Here is an 18,216-nt window from a genome sequence, read left to right as displayed (position 1 = left end):
TTAGCTTAAAATATTTTTAGAATTGTAATAAATAAAATTTCCTTTTGCAATTGGGACTTGATAGATCCAGTTTTATGGGATCGTATAAAAATGCTCAAATATTCACTTAAGTTGTTTTTGCATTTGGAAATATTTATTGTGTTTGGAGTTGTGTAGTTATATGAACCGCGAATGAGTAATCTTAACATGAATGAACATACTTCCTATTAATCATTTGATTAATTAATTAATACATATCCTTTCATTTCAGAAGTCAGACACTTCAAATTTAGAAAGCATTCACTTAAATAAACAGATACATATCCTTTCACATCACATACAATGGGGATTAGAATCTAGAAGAAATTTCATTGCCAAGCACTACAGATCTTTAGAATTTCGAAGGAAATTATGGATAAAACTGAAGCTGTATATGGATACAGATAATGATGGCAAAACAACTACAAAATCATTAATCACAATGTGACTAGAAGATGCCTGCAGGAAGAGAGAAAGATCAACAAAACTAGAGGACAAGGAACAGTGTAAAGAATTTTGCTGGAATGATAAGAAGAGGCAAATCCCATGGTGCCATGGCATCTCATGCAAAGGATGATCTACAGATACCTGGTGGAGAAGATAAATATGTTGTCAGTTCTCTCAGATGCTGAGTGGCTTGTTGGAGAAATATTCAGCAGCTTTGGGCACTCACCATTCATCATAATTTCTTGATTTCCGGTTGTAACTTCCCACAAATACAAACTAAATCACCTGCAAAGACCGAGAATTATTCAGTTCTTGGATTAACCTAATAGAGAAGTAATGTTAGATGTCCAAAAAAGTTGATAATAACATTAAAAGAGGAAAGGAGTTTAGCAGTTAAGTGTCCTATCTTCTGATAAAGAAGTCAGCTCAGATATTGCAGCACTGAATACCAAATATTAGTATCAGTGCATCGACGGAGCATGTGTGATGTCATGTAAATAATTCAATTACAGAAGTCAAGATGTCGATCGATGTGTTTTCTTGGTCAGGCAGTTCTTGCAAATCAATAGAAAAATTGAGACAATCATCTTCATAAATTTGTAGTAGCATGAAGCATGTACATACAATGGTTCTTGCTAGCAAGATGTGAAGGATGTTTAGACCAAAACTTTCAATCAAAGTATCTTTTTGTTCTTTATGGAATCAAATAAGTGATCAGAAGATGCTAAAAGTTCAACAATGGAGAAAGCCCTTAGTACTTGTCACGAAGAAGGTCAAAACCTCAGCTAAAAATAGCCATTACTGGTTTTGCAAAATAGGTTTCTCTCCACAAAACTCTGTTTTCTTTTACATGTGTACAATGTTTGTTCTTCCTTGTCCTCCGTTTATAATTATGGTTCTAGCAGAAAATGAATCCATGAGATTGCTTCACATTTAAGTTTATACTCTCAGGAATCAAAATGAGTACTTATTTCCACTTAACACAAAAGATTCAACTTCGAGCTTCACTCAGAATTGACCGGCATAGGTTTCATAGATTTCTTGTATTCCAACAATAACCAGCTACTATGTTGTAGAACATACTTCCAAATGCAGCAATTTAGGGTTCAAACATGCAGTAAGAAGTAATTCATCAATGCCAAAGCGAATGCCACACCACATTTATGAATATCGAAGGTATTTTCTACAAAGAAAGAACTAAAATAAGGTTCAAGTTATCAAAAATCACTGAAGCATCCAAGTTAAGTGCAAAAAGATTAGAGAAGAATGAGGGAGAACGCTCACATATATCATGTTTATTCTTCATCTTCTTCAATTTTCTGGCCAAACCCTCTGGGCCCAGTCCTCGCCTTGGCCTTTGCGTTTTTTCCTCCCTTCTTCGTCTTTTCCGCCTCCTCTTTCTCAAATTTATCTCTTTCTCTTTTCTGAAGAAAATCTTGCACTGCCAAGTAGATCACCTGCTCCGATTGCAAAACCAACAATTTACGACAAAACAAAAAAAAAATCAAAATTTGTCATCGTCTAAGCAAGCAAAATCCCATCTTTCAAGCATCACAATCAAGAAACAAGAAAAGAAAGCTCGCAAACAAGAATCTAGCCAACCACTACAATTGGTCACCAGAAAGAGGTAAAAGAGCAGCCTTTTGACTCCAGTCACCAAGGCAACAGGTGGTGACTGAAGTTGGGCAAGGGAGATTACCCCTACGGTGAGCATGAAGAGCCCAATAAAGGCGACGAAGAGAAGAGCAGAGACGACGGTGGACGCAGCGCTTTCTTCGGCGGCGGTGGGAATAATCTCCGGGGGAATAGCGTCCTCCGCGGCAACTGAAACCTGCCAAAGTCGATATCTTTTGAGCAGATCTCCTCCAAACCTTCTCTTCCACGTCCACCCATCTCGTCGAGGGCGAGCAGAAGAGGTCAGTGGGGGAGTTAGACCGAACCAGAGCTTAGAGGAAGCAGGAGAAGAGACGGAGATATCGTCGGCGTTGCCATCCTCTCATTTGCTATGCTCTATTTTCCCCGCTCGACGGCTGTGATCTATAATCTGAGATGCGCAGCCGTTTGACGATAGATTGACGGCGCTGATCTGTTTCTCACTGTTTTATATGATTAAGTTGGGCTAATTAGACGAACGAAAGTGAAACATGTGGTTTCATTTCGGATGAAAATATAAAAATAAAGAATAAAAAATAATTTTAATATCAATAATGGAGAACTGCGATATAGAATGATATGTAAAGTTTTTTTATCTTTTATTTTCGTATTTACGTCGATAAAACCGACGATATTAAGATAAATGAAACTAGATATTTCATTTTTAAACTATAAAGATTCTAATATAAATTTTTTAACTCTAAAGATATGAATACTTAGGGGATCTAACTGCAAGGGATGATATGTAATTAGCCTGATTAAGTTCGGGTCTTTACGCTCAATACAAAATAGAAAGAAAAGGAGACAAAAAAAAAAACAAGCAAAGCCAATCAACTTCTCGTTGAAACAGATGCAAATACATATGAAAAGAAGCTTCATTTCTTAGAAACTCGTGACAAAATGTCCGCTAATCTCCTCTCATGTGACTCAAAACTGTGACAGTAATGTGACTCAAAACCTTTCTCCAAACCTAAAATATACTGCACCTGTCCCTGAGTTATGATCGGCTGCATACTCTGCTCTCACCATCCCAAGCTTCATACCGGCGCCATACGATGAGCCATGCCGTGCCCGACGGAAGAACTCGGTTGGGTTTCCTTTGACATCCTTAGAACTACCAAGATCATTCCCGTGCTCTGCAAATGCGTATATATAGGTGTTCTTCACCTGGATCCTCAGTTCGGCAGCGAGCTAAGTATGATTAAAGCATGGTTAGGTTCTAGATGTATAAATACAAGGAAATAACACTGAGGATGCCTACCTCGAGGATGTTTCTGCGGGCACCCAACTCGCCCATGTTGTATCCTCTTACGGAGTAGGGTCCTCTAAGAGTGAAAGCATCGTAACTTGGGAGGTCTCCCACACAGCCACCATAATGTCCATGCAGAACAAGAACAGGTGGTGGTGACTTGCCGACGCCTTCCTCGACTTGCTTCAACGGGACGAAGCAGGTTAATGTGAGTTGGTGTCGATTGAAGAAAGGAAAATTGCTCCCAATTCCAAGGCCTTGGTCTAACTGCAATGAAAGAAAATAAATGGCAGAAACAATGCATTAGAAGAAATATAAGATCGATGTGAACGATGGATTTCATTCTTGTTAACCATACAACTTTTGATGCACAAAGTCCAATTTTTTTTTCAAAAAGATTTCAAGTTGAGAAATAGGTCTGAGTGATGATCATTTTAGGCATTGAACATAGATGCACTGAAATGAGCTAGTCATGGCTACATGAAAATTTAGAATGGTTAGATGTGCAGTCCCTGAAAAATAGAATTTTAGGCAACTGACTTTTAGGTATGGTACTGTCCAGTTCATCTCTATGCTTTTCCTAAGCAGTGTAGACATGCATCCTCAATAAGATACCACTGAAGCTTTCACTGGAAGCATTCTATTGTTCACATTTCAATTAAAGCTACCCCACATTTGAGATCAGCATTCAGAACTAAGCACAGATGCCAAAGATATGAATTTGAATGTAAATGAAGAAAATAAAAGACGAAAAGATACCTGAAAAACATCTCTTTGACCAACAATTGCACCATTTATAAATTTTGTGTTATCGCGAGTTATATTTGCTTGTGCAAATGCCATGCGGTCAATGCCAGTACCACTGAGGGTTGTTGGGGGCCCATTCATGCTTAAACCACCATTCGGCAATGCACGGACACCATGAGTACAAATACTACTAGTTTCATCAAGCGTTGTAATATCCTCCATCACAAGTCCATAAGTGAATTTGCTTTGTCTAGTGAAGTTCTGGATATTCAATGATGAACATTATTTAAAAAAAATGCAGAAGTAAGACATATATATATATATATATATATATATATATATATATATATATATATATATATATATATATATATATATATATATATATATATATATATATATATATATATAAGATAACAGATTGCTTCAACATTAACACCAACCTCCGTTATATTTGCTTTTAAGCCCACCCTGTCAATCCACACTGGTGGAACTTCATCAACACCTGGCCCACCGGTGAAAACAGGACTTAACTTCCGGCTGTTAAAGCAGCTAGCACGAAAGGTCTGGTTGCGAGGGTTGGTCACACCATCCACATACGGATGCACATATTCAAGCTTAAAAGACAAATCATCCTAAACAACAAAAAACAGCACAATTAGAAACCTGCAAATCCTGCTAAATGAATATCTATTAACTATAAGATAAAGGTGAAATGCTGAGGCCGATGTTAAGGTTTTAGCTCTTGTACTAAATTTCCTAACTATATTCACAAAAAGGCAAATGAAAAGACCATTTCTATGTGAACCAGCTTGATGATTAACAAAGAGAATCAAGCATGCATGACCATGAATAAGGAGCACACAAAGCAATGCCACAAGTGTTCCAAGTTTATATGAAACCAACAGAAAATATCCGAAGTTCTAAAAGCAGAGAATAAATGATATGCATCATCAGAAAGAATGTGCAGAATTTGAAATAAATGTGAATAACTACTTTCTGCTCTGTTAAAATTCAGAAGCTTGATTTCATTCTCGTGTTGAAAGAACCTTAAAAATTGTAAACATTATCCAGAATTCACAAACCGGAGGATTTAGCAGATTGCTAGATGTCACAGAACCAACTATCGATCTGTTCAATCCATTGATGTTCCTGTGTTCAAATGAAACAGTTCCACCAGGTTGAATTGATGCCTGAGCATAGGAAGTCTTTGATATAAGAATAGGAACTTGAAGGAATAAATGAAATATCCTTGCAACTTTCCCACTAACATTGGGAAAAAAACATGTGAGATCTGAACAAATTTCACAAATCCTAGAACATAATATTCTTTCCCATTAACATTGGGAAAAAAACATGTGAGATCTGAACAAATTTCACAAATCCTAGAACATAATATTGTAAGATCTTTGCAGACAGAAATACCAGTGTCGGCCGTCCGTTATGTCCAAGCACGATATTCCATTCTGTGCTTACTTCAGCTGATTTCTGTTCCAATTCTCTAAGCTTGATCTCAACAATGATTCCTCCTTCATTCTTTTCATCAGGTCGTGGGTTTACTTCTATGTTAGAGAACAAAGAAAGTGAATTGATATTCCTCAAAGCTTGTTTCCCTGCTTCCATATTGAAGACATGCCCTGCTCGAAGCTGCACCAAATAAATCACACAAGTTGTTAATAAAGACGAAAGTGTTTGCTGTTTAAAAATAAAATAGTCACTGAGACATAAAAAAATTATTTTAAACTAAAAACTGTTTAAATTGTAATAATTGAAACCAATCAAGAAATAGTCGTAGATAATGCAGAAAAACTTGTCCTAACATCTGCAAACCTATTACAAATCACAATATATATCCAATTTCCCAATTCTCAACTCAAGTCCCATGATCCGTGTATAGTCTTGACCTCGGTTCTAGAACTGATGGTTCGGATTTCGAAACTAACGATTTTGGTTCAGCGGCATTTGGAACTGGAACTGGTTCGGTTCCAGGTGATTTCAGTTCCAGAATTGGCGGTTCCAGTTCGGAACTGCATATTTTATTATTTATTTATTTATTTTTGAATTTCTGATAATACCCTTCCAATTAACTGTTTATTAAACTATTAGAAGGGTAGATTCAACATTTAAAAGGGCATTTAGTTTTTTTTATTTAGAACTGAACCGAATCAAACCACCGGTTTCGGTTCCTTGAAATTGGAACTGGAACAAAATCAAATCACCCTGGTTCAGGATCGATTCAGAACTGTTGAACCATTGACCAAGTTCGGTTCCGGTTCTGCACTGGTTCGTCTTTGGTTTGAACCGAACTAGGGCTAGGGCTAAACTGTGTAATTGGATTGGACTTCTGAACTGAACCGTAGCCAGGGCAAACCGTGAATCATGTCTCATTGTCTATGCACATTACTGGACCATAATCTTGACGATCCTCTCTCCTAGGTGGTGTGAGTTATGACTCAAGCCTCATGATTCACCAATGTGAATACTTCAATCACAAGTCTAAGATGTCTAGACTCTGTATGGAAAATAAAAGAAAAACAAAGGAAAAGATTAAGATTAGGCAGATGAGCATGTTCCAAGAAACATTTTCGCCACTCACAATTGGCTCAGGCAGTCTCAACAGAATTACTAAATAATATCCCAGCACTTGGGGGCTTTTCCAACATACAATACTCTATGGCCATGAACAAATTTGACTTCACATATCAAATTGATTCTTTCTCGCGGTGATTGTTTAAACTAAATCTGAAACAATAGAACAACATGAAAACCAGTGCCACCAGAATGATTTTTCAGAGTTTGTATTGCAGCACTTCATGAAATGTCCTATTCAAAATACAGCATCCACCCTCATGAAACAAATTTTTAGCCACCAAAGGAAAAGTTTCATCTTGTGCAATGGAAAAAACACACAGCATGAAATAAAAAACAGAAGGTTTTCTATTCAAGCGAAGGAAAACAGATACTAATTAGTCACACAAAGATTACCTGCTTTGGCAGCTCCCGGCGAATGACCCCAAGTTTGGTATTCCCCTCGCAGACATTCCCAAGCTTATCTTGGAATTGGATGGCCAGCTGCGTGATGTCCCCTTCCACGACCTCGCAGACCACCTCCCTCGTGTTCAGATTCCCGAAGTTGACCACCTGGGCGCAAGCATACCCCTCGTCGTGGTACCACTTCTGGACCCGGTCCCGGATCCTCTGCAGCAACCTCGCGGTCACCCTCCCTTGCTCCCGAAGCATCTGCATCACTTCCCGCTGCACCGTCACGGGCAGCAAGCACGGCCTCGACCGTTCGATCCTCCTCCTGTAGTCCCTCTCCTGGTTCCGGAAGTATTCCAGCTTCTCGTTATCCGTCATGTCCGGGTCCATCTCCATCTGCTTCGACTGCGGCATCAGGCCCACGTTGATGCACCGGAATGAGTCGGCGCCCTGCCACGTGCTCTCCAGAAAGGATACAGTGACGGCGAGGGTGCCGTCGGGCTTTGTCTCGCTCTCGAGGTCCACCCGCTCGAAAATGCCGCAGGAGGCCAGGGTCTCTAGCTCCTTCTGAAGCTGGGCTTTGGTGTAGACGCCGCCGGGGCGGAGGGAGACCATCTCGAAGAAGGAGTCCTCCGTGCCGGCGACGGTGCTCGGTCGAATAAGAGGATCTCCGAGATCTTGTACCGCTTAAGCCCGCTAAGCTGGACGACTATATTCGCAGGGAGTCCGTGGGAGTCCCACTCCACGCTGCCGGCGGATGTGGCCTGCTCTTTCTCGTTCGCGGACGCCGGCAACGGGGAGAACACATTGGACCAGAAGCCACCCCCGTCGCCGCCCCAGCCCCAGCCCCAACCACCACCACCTCCTCCTCCTCCTCCGCCGCCGCCGTTAGCGGGGGGAGGAATGGAAGAGAGATGGAAGAGGAATCCGCCGCCCGCAGCTGCGGCGACGGACGCGGCAGCGGAGTTGAAGACGGATAGGGTAATCTTGGGTTTCAACGGGACGGGAAGACCATGGGTGGGGGATCTTTCGGAGGAGAGGTCGCAATCGGGAAGGCTGGCGGCAAAGACGAAGGAGGAGGCAGAGGATGAGGAGGAGGAGGGTCTGCGACCGGCGGCGGTGGAGGAATGGGTTTGGGCACGAGGGAATTGGGTCGGAGATAAGAGAGCCATGGCGGCTTTGCTTCGGAAGAGAGAGGAGGACGAGGCCGAGAGGATTACGAGAAGTTCTCGGCAATAATATTAAGGGGGTATTGTTACCCCACTGAGCTCACTTTTCACGTTGCCATCGGTAGAGAAGACACGAAGGAAAGACACGCGACTAACGGCACCTGGCGGTGACGAGAGATGAATAAAAACCAAAGTGGGTTAACTTGAGGCCCATCAAATGACCCAGATCGGCCCATATAGGAATCATCAGAGCTAATTGGTAATCTTAAAGAGACCCAACTAAAAAGACCAATAATAATCCATAAACTATTACATGGGCCTGACTTATTTCATGAACAGTGTTCGATGCGATCATAAATACGCGATCGTTCTCCACGTTAAAACCTCGGTTTCTTTGTTGGTCATCAACACAGTGCTCGATCGGCTCGGCTCGACTCGACAAGATAGGGTTTCTGTTGGAGGGACGGAGGAAGCCCTCGGGTCGTCGCGGCGATAAGACTTCGAGGGTTTGGCTCGTCTTCCTTTGCGTCGATACCCTAGACGACGAATAGGAAGATGTCGGGCGGCTTCTTTCGGGTAAGCGAAGCCCCGCCTCTCTCCTTTCTCGGATTTGATATTTCCCCCGGTCGCTTCCTTCCATGTGCCCCGATTCGCTTCCAATTTCTCGCAATTTAGGGGATCAATTAGGGTTTTAATGGTTTCCTGACCTGTGGATTTTAGGGTACCTCCGCGGAGCAGGATACTCGCTTCTCCAACAAGCAGGCGAAGTTGCTGAAGAGCCAGAAGTTCGCTGCGGAGCTCGATCACCCTGTGAGTGCTCGTTTGGTTGATCTACGGCTCGATTGCTATGGATATCTCATTTGTCATTAAATCTGTGGTTTGGATAAGAAGATCTGTCGAAGAACTTTGTAGTAGTTTGTAATAAAAGCGTGATTGTTTATTATTTTGTATTTATTTGTCATGTAAAGAACGCCTGAAAAGACATCTTCGTTTTTCCCTTGTTGGCTGTTCACAAAATAAAATCTTGTTTTGAACTCTATCTGTAGGTGGATATGACAAAGGTGCAGATGGATGTGATCAGGCCATGGATTGCAACCAGGGTAACCGAGCTTCTAGGTTTTGAAGATGAAGTCCTCATTAACTTTGTATATGGACTTCTTGATGGCAAGGCATGCTATTACTAGTGTCTATTATTTTAGTATACAACAAATGCATTGCGTTGAATATAGTATCAAGTGCTCATTTCCAAGTTGTCCACACAGGAGGTAGATGGTAAACAGATTCAGATCCAGCTCACTGGATTCCTGGAAAAGAATACAGGAAAGTTTATGAAGGAGCTTTGGGGACTTCTGCTCAGTGCACAAAATAATGCCAGTGGTGTCCCTCAGCAGTTTTTGAATGCCAAAGAAGAGGAAATGAAAAAAAGAAAGGTTTTTTGAACTTTGATTCTTCTATGCTGCTCGCATTGTTTAATTCTTAACCTTGTATTCTTATATGCTGTTACTGTCATAGGTGGAGAGCGATAGAATTACTGAGGAGATTCAGAAGAGAAAGGAGAAAGAGGGAAGAGACTTTGAGCAAGGGAATAAAAGGAGAATGGTATTTAGCTTCTCTGATCTGCAGTTCACTTTTTCATATCTGAACTTATTTTCTGTTTTAACTTGTGGTTGTCTCTCTATGCCATTCAGCTAGCCTCTCCGATTATTAGGGTTCACATACTTCTTTACCTCAAACTACTGTAGGATGTGGAGGCTGACAATTCAAGATTGGCTAATGCTATTTCTGGCTGGAGTTCGGAACATCCACTGGATAAGACTTCCAGTGTTCAGCCTGAGACGGAGAGAGATGTGGACATGCGGCGGAGTCCAATATTGAAAGGACGGTTAGTAAAGAATGCTTGACACACTTTTTAACCCGAGCTGTCTTTTTGCATCTTGTCATTCTTCATATATGACAAATATTATTTATAGGAGAACTTGATTTCTTATGAAAGGCTTTTGGACATCCACCAGAGTTATTTCATTCCACGTGATGTATAAGCTGCTTAGCACCTTTTGTGAAATGTAGGATTTTTCTTTTTACTGTCATAAACTACATTTCTTTACATTCATGTCATGTGCACTTGTGCACTATTTAAAAACATTTTGAAAGGCAGAAATTAGACCAAACTCAATCTGAATGTTGGATTTACTCTCTTGGTTCACATGGGTCTCCTCTTAAGGAATTGCCAAGTGATATGCAGAAACTGGACTTAGAAGTCTCCCTACTTTCAAGGTATGTGGACGATGATGTTTTTGGTGGGTTGCCTTCTTTAGGTTTATGGTTCTCCAAAGTAATTGTATGGTTACAAGTGAAAACTATGTAGGTATGACCTTGATATTGCATTTGGTGTTGGCGCCAACCCCATGTTGCCGTCATGATGGCCTTATTAAGTTTGAAGTCTGACATGTCTACTGTGAATTAGTTGCACAATCAACAATAGAAGTTTAAAATTCCTGGGAAACTTTTGAGAGCTGCAAATTTTAAAGAACTTCATTTTGTTGAGTAAATTTGTGATTCAAAACACATTTGCGCAGCAACAATGTGTCTTTTCTTTTTTGTCTTCGGATTTTTTATCACTGGTTAGCTATTGACCTTATTTTTAGTTCTTTCACAATGGCTATGCATTTCAAATAGTTAATTAGGATTCTTGTTGTTTGTCTGTAGGTTTCCTTATTTTGATCCATTTCAATAGTTCTTCCCTTCCTAGAAACACCAGTAAGTGGAAGAAAATATGTTGTGTATTTTCTCTTTCTACTTAATTTCCCTAAATATCATTGCCAAACTGCCAACAGATCTTGGAGTATACTTCTCTAAGTCACCCAATTTCTTGCAATATTCTTATATACAAGGCATAAAGATTGTTGCCTATAAACACGTTGGTATTTGGACAATTAGATGTCAGATGATGACTTAATTCTGGGGATTTTGTAATAATGAGTTTTTTTCTTTAACAATAAGTTTTTTTCTAGTTAAAGAATTAATATGTTTCTGATAATTGATAGAGTTGAACTTTGTAATACAAAGTGATGTGCTCATGTACATGCAAGTGTTTTTTGCATGCCTGTATACAAGTGGTTCACAGTATGGGTTTTGCATGATTAATTGTGTGGAAACTTCTGGGCAAGCTAGCTATCAGCATACGGATATATTTTTTGTTTGCAAGTGTTTGTGGATATCTTAACATATCATGTCAGAGGTATCACTATTTACTTTTTGTTTGTTTCTGGAACAACTATCACAATAAAATATTGTTTCTTCTAATTGTTGACTGTATAGATTGATGCATGTTGGCAATCTTCCCTTTGCCATTCTTGTGCACATTGTATTTTTACATTGCTTCATTTTTCCTTGTTGCTGATGCAACTTCCTAGCGTGTACTTGTTGATTATATGGAATTAATTGTTATACTTGATTTTCTTGGTTTTTGTAATTCTACTATATATTTTTTTAGCTTGGAGGCATTTGAAACCATTTGATTGTTGCATGTGCTTTTTACCTTTGTATGGGGAGGGAAAGCTTGGTCTTAGTATTTGTTGGTTCTCATAGACATGAACAGGATCGCTTTCTTGTTAGATTTATTCCAATTAGCTTAGTAATATTGAAGGGGATGAATTGTACTTATGAATCTTTGGTAATGTGAGCTTGATTAAGCCATAAGCTAATTTTTTTTTCTCTTGTTTTTATTTAGGCTCTACATTTCTTCCCACTTGAATGATAATTCTCCTATTCGGTAATAATGTTTGTTGTTCATTTATGCTCTCTCCAATTATTTAGGAATTATTACCTAGTTTTAACTGTTAATCATAATTTCTTTCTTTAGGGCTTCTTTACCAAGCCGGTCATTCAGCAAATCAGCTTCTAAGTCTGGGATATCAAGATGCCTTCTCTTTTGTGATCATTTAAGAACTTTCCTTAAAACTGAGACTTGATTACATACTGCTTCTCTCTACAAATATTACAAGCAGTATTTGATAATGACATTATCCTATTCCATGCAATTGTTGAATAACTTGAATTGCTGTGTACATAGGTGCGTAGTTTCTGAGCAATCTACTTAGTTCCTCTTCATCATTCATTTCCCGAAGTTATTTATTAATCCAGTAAAAGTCTTTAACTAAAGGCATGTACTAAAAGGTTTTTAATTTTGCCATATATGTAGATCTTAACTGAAAAATAAAAAAACTGATAACCTATCATGTTCTTTTTAATGCATAAATGATGATTACGTACTATTGAACTTATTTATACAAATCATATGGAAGTACAATTATGGGTGGCTTGTTGTTGATATGTTTTATACACGATGAAGAACTCTATATTGATGTCTTTCCAGTTACAACTTTATATGTTGTCTATTGAACTTTGTTTTTACTAGAAAACAAGGATATAACTAACTCATATGTTGCCAATCAAAGATAATTGAAGTTTGCAGGCCATGGTGGGGGGATGGTACTTATGTTGGAATGAATGAGTTTTTTTTCTTGTTTTAAGAAATACGGGTGATCATATGTTAGTTTTAATTTAGTTGGCCACCACATTTCTTAAATGACATACCATAGATAAAATATCTGAAAAGGTACCTTTTAAAGGCATCTCCTTCTAGAGAAGCTCAAGTATCATTATATGAAAAGAATACAACTACAATATTACTTGCGATATCTTGAGGAGACATGAGAAACTCTGGGGTCTTCGGTTTATTTCATTTCTTTGTATATTTTACTCATATTTTTTCTGGATCATATAGTTTCTACCATGATATAGCGGTTTGATTTTCTCCCCTCCTTTTGAAGTAAAAATCTAAGCTGTTGAGAAATGCTGTTCTTTTGCTTGTAATGAAATTTTTTGTATTTTTGACAGAACACTTGTATGACATGACTTGTGGAACATATATCTAAAAAGATCATTTCTTGTCACTCTTTATTCATATAAATGGCCAGATTGGGCACCATGAAAAATCTAAGTCACAATGCTCTTGACTTAATTGTAGGCATTACCTTACAGAATTCACTGGTAGAAAACAAACCCCAATAACAGGGACATTATGACTTGTTGTTGTTGTAATATAGAGAGTGAAGCAATGAGTGTCTCATGAAGAATGGAGAATGACTCTCTCCCCCTTTCTTTTCTTTTCATTTCTCTCACTTTCATACGCACCTTAAGAGTCTGTGGATGGATGTCAATTTTTTTATTGTCACTTGATTTTTGTAAACAAAATAAAAAAAAGATCTAAATCAGCAAAGATGATAGGAAGGAATTATGGGCTATGGTTTGCTGAAATTTTTTTTTTGCGTTAGTGCAGTGTTAAGCATCATCATGTTCATCTTTATATTGTATGTTTGTTGAGTTTAAGATAGTTTGAGGCATTGCTTCAAAGAATTTATTTATGCGAGATGTCAAATGATTGTCAGTATTTCAACTTTTTGGTAACATGTCAATATGTTTCACGGCTGGTCGTCGAAGAACTATGGTGTTGCCTGTATTACCCATGTGGAGTTCTAGGTTTTTTTTTTTATTTTTGTCCTCTGTTTAAGTGTAGCTAGTTCTATTGATCTAGTAGTCAGTTTTTTTTTTTTTTATTCATAAACGACCAGTGTTAGTTCTTGAACTAGATATTTAGCACTAGCTTTAATAAATTCATGACTCACTTGATGCAACATCTGTTTATTTTCTTGCAAGTCTTCTATTTGTGTTTCATTTAGTAGGAGCCCTCTGATGTTAGTTTCTTCTAAAGCATTCTTGGCTTGTTGTCTGTGAGAAACTAATTTATGTATTTGTTTCATAGACAAGTTTCTTCTCTATATCTTTTGGTCTGTTGTGTTGGTTCTTTGGCAATAAACACAGTCTTTTGTCCTTCATTTACCAGGAATGGACGATCAAGGAGTGTCTCTGTTTCATCTCAGTCCCAAGGGCATTCAGTTTCACCTATTAGGCAGTATCATTCTCCGGGCAGGCACTCCATTCCATCTGAAAGGCGGCACAAGTCTACAGCTCGAAGTTCCATTTCTCCTCGCCGCAGATATTCCCCACGGAATAACTGGTCACCTTCGAGGCACAGATCACCTTATGGTAGACGAGGATCACCTTCAAAATCAAGGCATAGATCTCCTCCACTCATTCAACGAAGATCATCAAGGTCTCCATCATTCTTGCGCCGTAGGTCTCCTTCTCCCTCACACCATAGGTCCCCAGTACAAAGCCGCAGGAGATCACCCTCTTCCATACGCCGCAGGAGGTCACCCTCTCCCTCGCGCAACAGGAGGTCACCCTCTCCCTTGCGCAACAGGAGGTCACCTTCTCCCATGCACCGTAGGAGGTCACCCTCTCCCACACGTCGCAGGTCACCCTCTCCCATGCGCCGCAGGAGGTCACCCTCTCCTGTGCGCCGTAGGAGGTCCCCATTTCCCATGCGCCGCAGGAGGTCCCCATCTCCCATGCACCGCAGGAGGTCACCCTCTCTGACACGGCCCAGGAGGTCACCCTCTCCGACACGCTCCAGGAGGTCACCTTCTCTGATGCACGACCAATCTCCTATTAGGCACAGGCCTTTATCTCCTTCAACGCATGGTTCTTTGTCTCCTCTGAGGAGACCGGCCCCACATAAGTCTCCACAACAGAGAAAGACGTCTCCTCTGCATTCACCAAGAATCTATCGTGCAGATTCTCAAGTGTCTCTGGGTGCAAGGAAGAGGTCCTGATGCTGAGATATTCTTATCTGTTTTAGGCTATCTGATTATTCCCAATGCTTCAGTTTGTATACCATGTCTGAACTGCTAATATATGTGCAGGAGTCGGAGCCCTTACATGAGTAGTAGCCCATCTAATCCGGCTCGTAGAGATTCAAGTAGGGAAACTGATAGGAGAACTAATGGCTTTGATTCCAAAAGATATCAGGATGAATATACATCTGAGAGGTAGTTCTTATAGCAGTTCCTGTTTACTCATTGTCTTTAGTTTGACATCTTTATGGAGAGTGTAACATATCTTTATGGTATATTGCTACAGATGTTCTTAGCTTAGCCTCTTTTTTGACAGATAGGTGCTTCTATGTTGCAAATGATGTTTGCACTCATTCTAGACATAGACTTTTATAGACATGATAAGGATTGATCACTAAATGATATTGCAGGGTCGCTGAAAATGCCGCTAAAAAAACTGAAAAGCAAAGGCTTCACAAAAGCCAAGGAAGGAATGGCAAAGAGGAACTAGCTAGTTCTGTCAGGTAAAGCCTTTTCTTTCATTCTATGCAATTTAAAGTTTTTTCCTTGATTCTAAGACCATGCACATTCTGATTATCAGGGAGGATGCCCATCATAGAACTGAGTCCTCATCCAAGAAAGGTAAAAATTCACTAGCATATGCAAAGAAGAAAATATCTCATGCTAATTAATTTAGTTGGATATATGTATAATGGATTAGCAGTTGATCACTCTCCAGGTACTCGAGGTCATCCTACAAATGTGAAGTTAAAACAGAATGAAAGTGAACATAACAGGTGATCAACATCCTATATTTTGCTTTTGTCTTAGTTTCTCATAGTTTTCTTCTGTCCTGAAGTAAATTTCCCCATATCCTTTTCTGTTCCCTTTCTGATGCACCCAAGTAGATATTCTTGTTAGCTAATCTAGGTGAATAATAGGCATGCAAACACTTACAACTGCTAAACCTTTAAAAGCATGACTGTAAGTGTTAACACAGTTCAACAGGAACCATTCTTGACTGTAAGTCAGTGTAATAATTTGTGAGTGTCCACCTAAAAAGGAAAACAAGTTGAAGTTAGATTTGCTAGGTTTTAACAGTGCTGAAACAACAGAAAACTAGATCTAAGGATTTTGAAGGCAGAATGTTGGGGTGGCATGTAGAGAATGGAAGGTGGAGTGCGTAGTGAAAAACTATGCAAGAAGTGCTTCTAGTCAAAAGGAATAAAATAGTTGTTGGATCTGTCACAGTGGAGGAAGAACAGGTATCAGAGAGAAGCATGTAAGTTTTTAGTTCAACATTGATCCTGCAAGAATTGAAAGAGATGGTGGGTGCAGCAATTGTCTACCAAAATGAATGCAAATCTCCCTGAACATTGGCTCACCATTTACATTTTGGTTTATTTGGACCTGTTTAGAATTGGTAATGCTTAACTTCTATTTGAGTCAAATCTTTTTTAATAGTTCTGTAACTCTTCTGGCATATTTATTTGAGTTTACAAGTCTGATGGGCTTGGACCAAACAGACGGTGAAATATTCGTCTTTTCCCTCCACCCCCTCCTTTTATTCTGCTTTTCTGTAGAAACAGTTCTTTGTCAACATAGCCTAGTAGCTGCATGGATGTTTGACAAATCATATTTATGCCTGGCAGTAATATGGATCTTCCTACAAGACACGTACGACAAGTTTCATCAGAATCTCCGAACGAAATGGAATATGATACAAAACACTTCAAAAGACCCAAGAGAAAACAAGAGACAAGCAGTCAAAGCAATCCTTCGGATTTGGAAGGGACTGATACTCCCAAAAACAGGAGTTCCGAGAAGAGAAAGCATAAAAAGTACGAGCATAAAAAGGGTTCAGATGACAGTTCTGAATCTGATTCTGATCCTGAAGCTAAGAAGGAAGCGAAGAGAAGAAGGAAGGAAGAAAGAAGGTTACGCAAGGAGGAAAGACGAAGAAAGCGCGAAGAGAAGCACCAGAAGAGGTTAGAACGTCGTGCGAGCAAGCTTAAAATGCGGCCGATGGATACCGTGATGCCCCCATCTGATTTTGAGAAAGAGCACAGTGATGCTGGCAAATCAGATGATGAAGCTGCGACTAGGAAGGGTCCTCACATAGCTGACGCAGAAGAAACAGAGTCTGAGGAGAAGCAGCTTGAGATCAAGCTTCGGGAGAAGGCCCTGGAATCTCTTAGAGCAAGGAAGGCCACTAGCCATTAATTTATGGTCACCACAGTGAGATTTAACTTTCCTTGATTTCCTGCTCTTTGTGATTCTATTTGCATTTGACACCTACCACCAAGTACTAGGCGGCTTAATCTTCTTGTATATCAGACTTTTGGATGTACTCTAATTTTACTCTTTGTCAGCAGCTAAAAATTATTTAGATGATGATTTTGTTGTGTTAATAGTTTGTTTTTGGTGACGTAGGTTTCTCTCTATGCAAGTTCTTCAGCTTGCTTTCTTAGAACAATGACGCCGCCGTTGGTGTACTACACACTTTTTGTCTTATTAGCAGGGCCGAGAGGTGAAGAGTACGAGAGTGTTCAGCTGTAAGAGAGTAGTAGTGCATTATGGCAGTTGGAAGTTGAAGTTGATTTCTACATCATACGTACATCACACATCATCATGCATGGACTAAACGAGTACTCCTGCATGGTCACGACTTACCACGTATTCTTAGAGAAGAGAATCTAACACATGATCTACTGTAGATATATTTTATCCCTACGCTGTGTCTCTATCTGAAGAGCCCCTCTTCAACAATAAATAGGAGGCTGATCGGCACACCTCCTGATTGATTCCATGTTCTCTTCACAAACATATCTAACATTTTTGGGTGCTTAATAATCTGCCACACCATGCCCTAATCTGCTTAATCAATGCAACCTTTCTTTGCTCCACACACACACACACACACACACCAAAGCCATTAATCCTCATTCTTTACCTCCTGTCATCCATGACCGACGCTACCCTTTCCACCATGTGCTCCTCCATCGCTGCCCTCTCCTCTTGAGGAGAACAACAAAAACTCTTTGACATATTTCGTTGACAGTATCTTTACGTACGAAAAATATTATTAACTTGTCTTGTTTGAAATCTGCAGCCCACATCGCAAGAACGATGTACGATTAATCTCGGTGTTGGGCGTTAAAAGTAGATCGATGGGCTTAGTGGACTTCCCAAGAATCCAGAATTCCACTTGCATTCT

General features: G+C 39.7%; 1 protein-coding gene, 2 long non-coding RNA genes and 1 pseudogene across 4 annotated transcripts; 2 read left to right on the top strand and 2 right to left on the bottom strand.

Moving 5' to 3' along the window:
- Nucleotides 1-265: 265 nt before the first annotated feature.
- Nucleotides 266-2,559, bottom strand: LOC108951213 (uncharacterized). Its single transcript, XR_010500965.1, has 3 exons — nucleotides 2,165-2,559; nucleotides 1,750-1,922; nucleotides 266-750 (listed from the first exon to the last, which is right to left on the bottom strand). It is a non-coding gene; the product is annotated as an uncharacterized LOC108951213 (long non-coding RNA).
- Nucleotides 2,560-2,931: 372 nt separating this feature from the next.
- Nucleotides 2,932-8,309, bottom strand: LOC135649341 (protein TOC75-3, chloroplastic-like; annotated as a pseudogene).
- Nucleotides 8,310-8,650: 341 nt separating this feature from the next.
- On the top strand, nucleotides 8,651-17,393 carry LOC135649699 (uncharacterized). Of its 2 annotated transcripts, none has more exons than XM_065168373.1 (12): nucleotides 8,651-8,838; nucleotides 8,983-9,072; nucleotides 9,309-9,431; nucleotides 9,525-9,692; nucleotides 9,775-9,861; nucleotides 10,005-10,144; nucleotides 14,168-14,992; nucleotides 15,090-15,215; nucleotides 15,431-15,523; nucleotides 15,601-15,641; nucleotides 15,739-15,796; nucleotides 16,652-17,393. In XM_065168373.1, exons 1-12 carry the CDS (start codon nucleotides 8,818-8,820, stop codon nucleotides 17,220-17,222), a joined length of 2,343 nt encoding a protein of 780 aa, XP_065024445.1. In that variant the 5' UTR covers nucleotides 8,651-8,817; the 3' UTR covers nucleotides 17,223-17,393. The 2 variants fall into 2 exon arrangements, with proteins under 2 accessions (XP_065024445.1, XP_065024444.1); XM_065168372.1 differs by having other exon boundaries at nucleotides 15,724-15,796.
- LOC135649700 (uncharacterized) lies at nucleotides 10,155-12,214 on the top strand. The gene is made up of 3 exons (XR_010501369.1): nucleotides 10,155-11,019; nucleotides 11,993-12,034; nucleotides 12,125-12,214. It is a non-coding gene; the product is annotated as an uncharacterized LOC135649700 (long non-coding RNA).
- Nucleotides 17,394-18,216: the final 823 nt, after the last annotated feature.

Source organism: Musa acuminata, chromosome BXJ3-9, assembly GCF_036884655.1.
Source record: "Musa acuminata AAA Group cultivar baxijiao chromosome BXJ3-9, Cavendish_Baxijiao_AAA, whole genome shotgun sequence".
Lineage (NCBI taxonomy): Eukaryota > Viridiplantae > Streptophyta > Magnoliopsida > Zingiberales > Musaceae > Musa > Musa acuminata.
Note: the sequence above shows the minus strand (reverse complement) of the source record. Positions and strands in the feature narration are given on the sequence as shown.

Coding starts and splice junctions, on each gene's coding strand:
- LOC135649699 (XM_065168372.1), top strand. CDS start 8,818: ATGTCGGGCGGCTTCTTTCGG. Junction 9,862..10,004: donor AAGGGAATAAAAGGAGAATG/GTATTTAGCTTC, acceptor AAACTACTGTAG/GATGTGGAGGCTGACAATTC. Junction 10,145..14,167: donor AGTCCAATATTGAAAGGACG/GTTAGTAAAGAA, acceptor TTCATTTACCAG/GAATGGACGATCAAGGAGTG.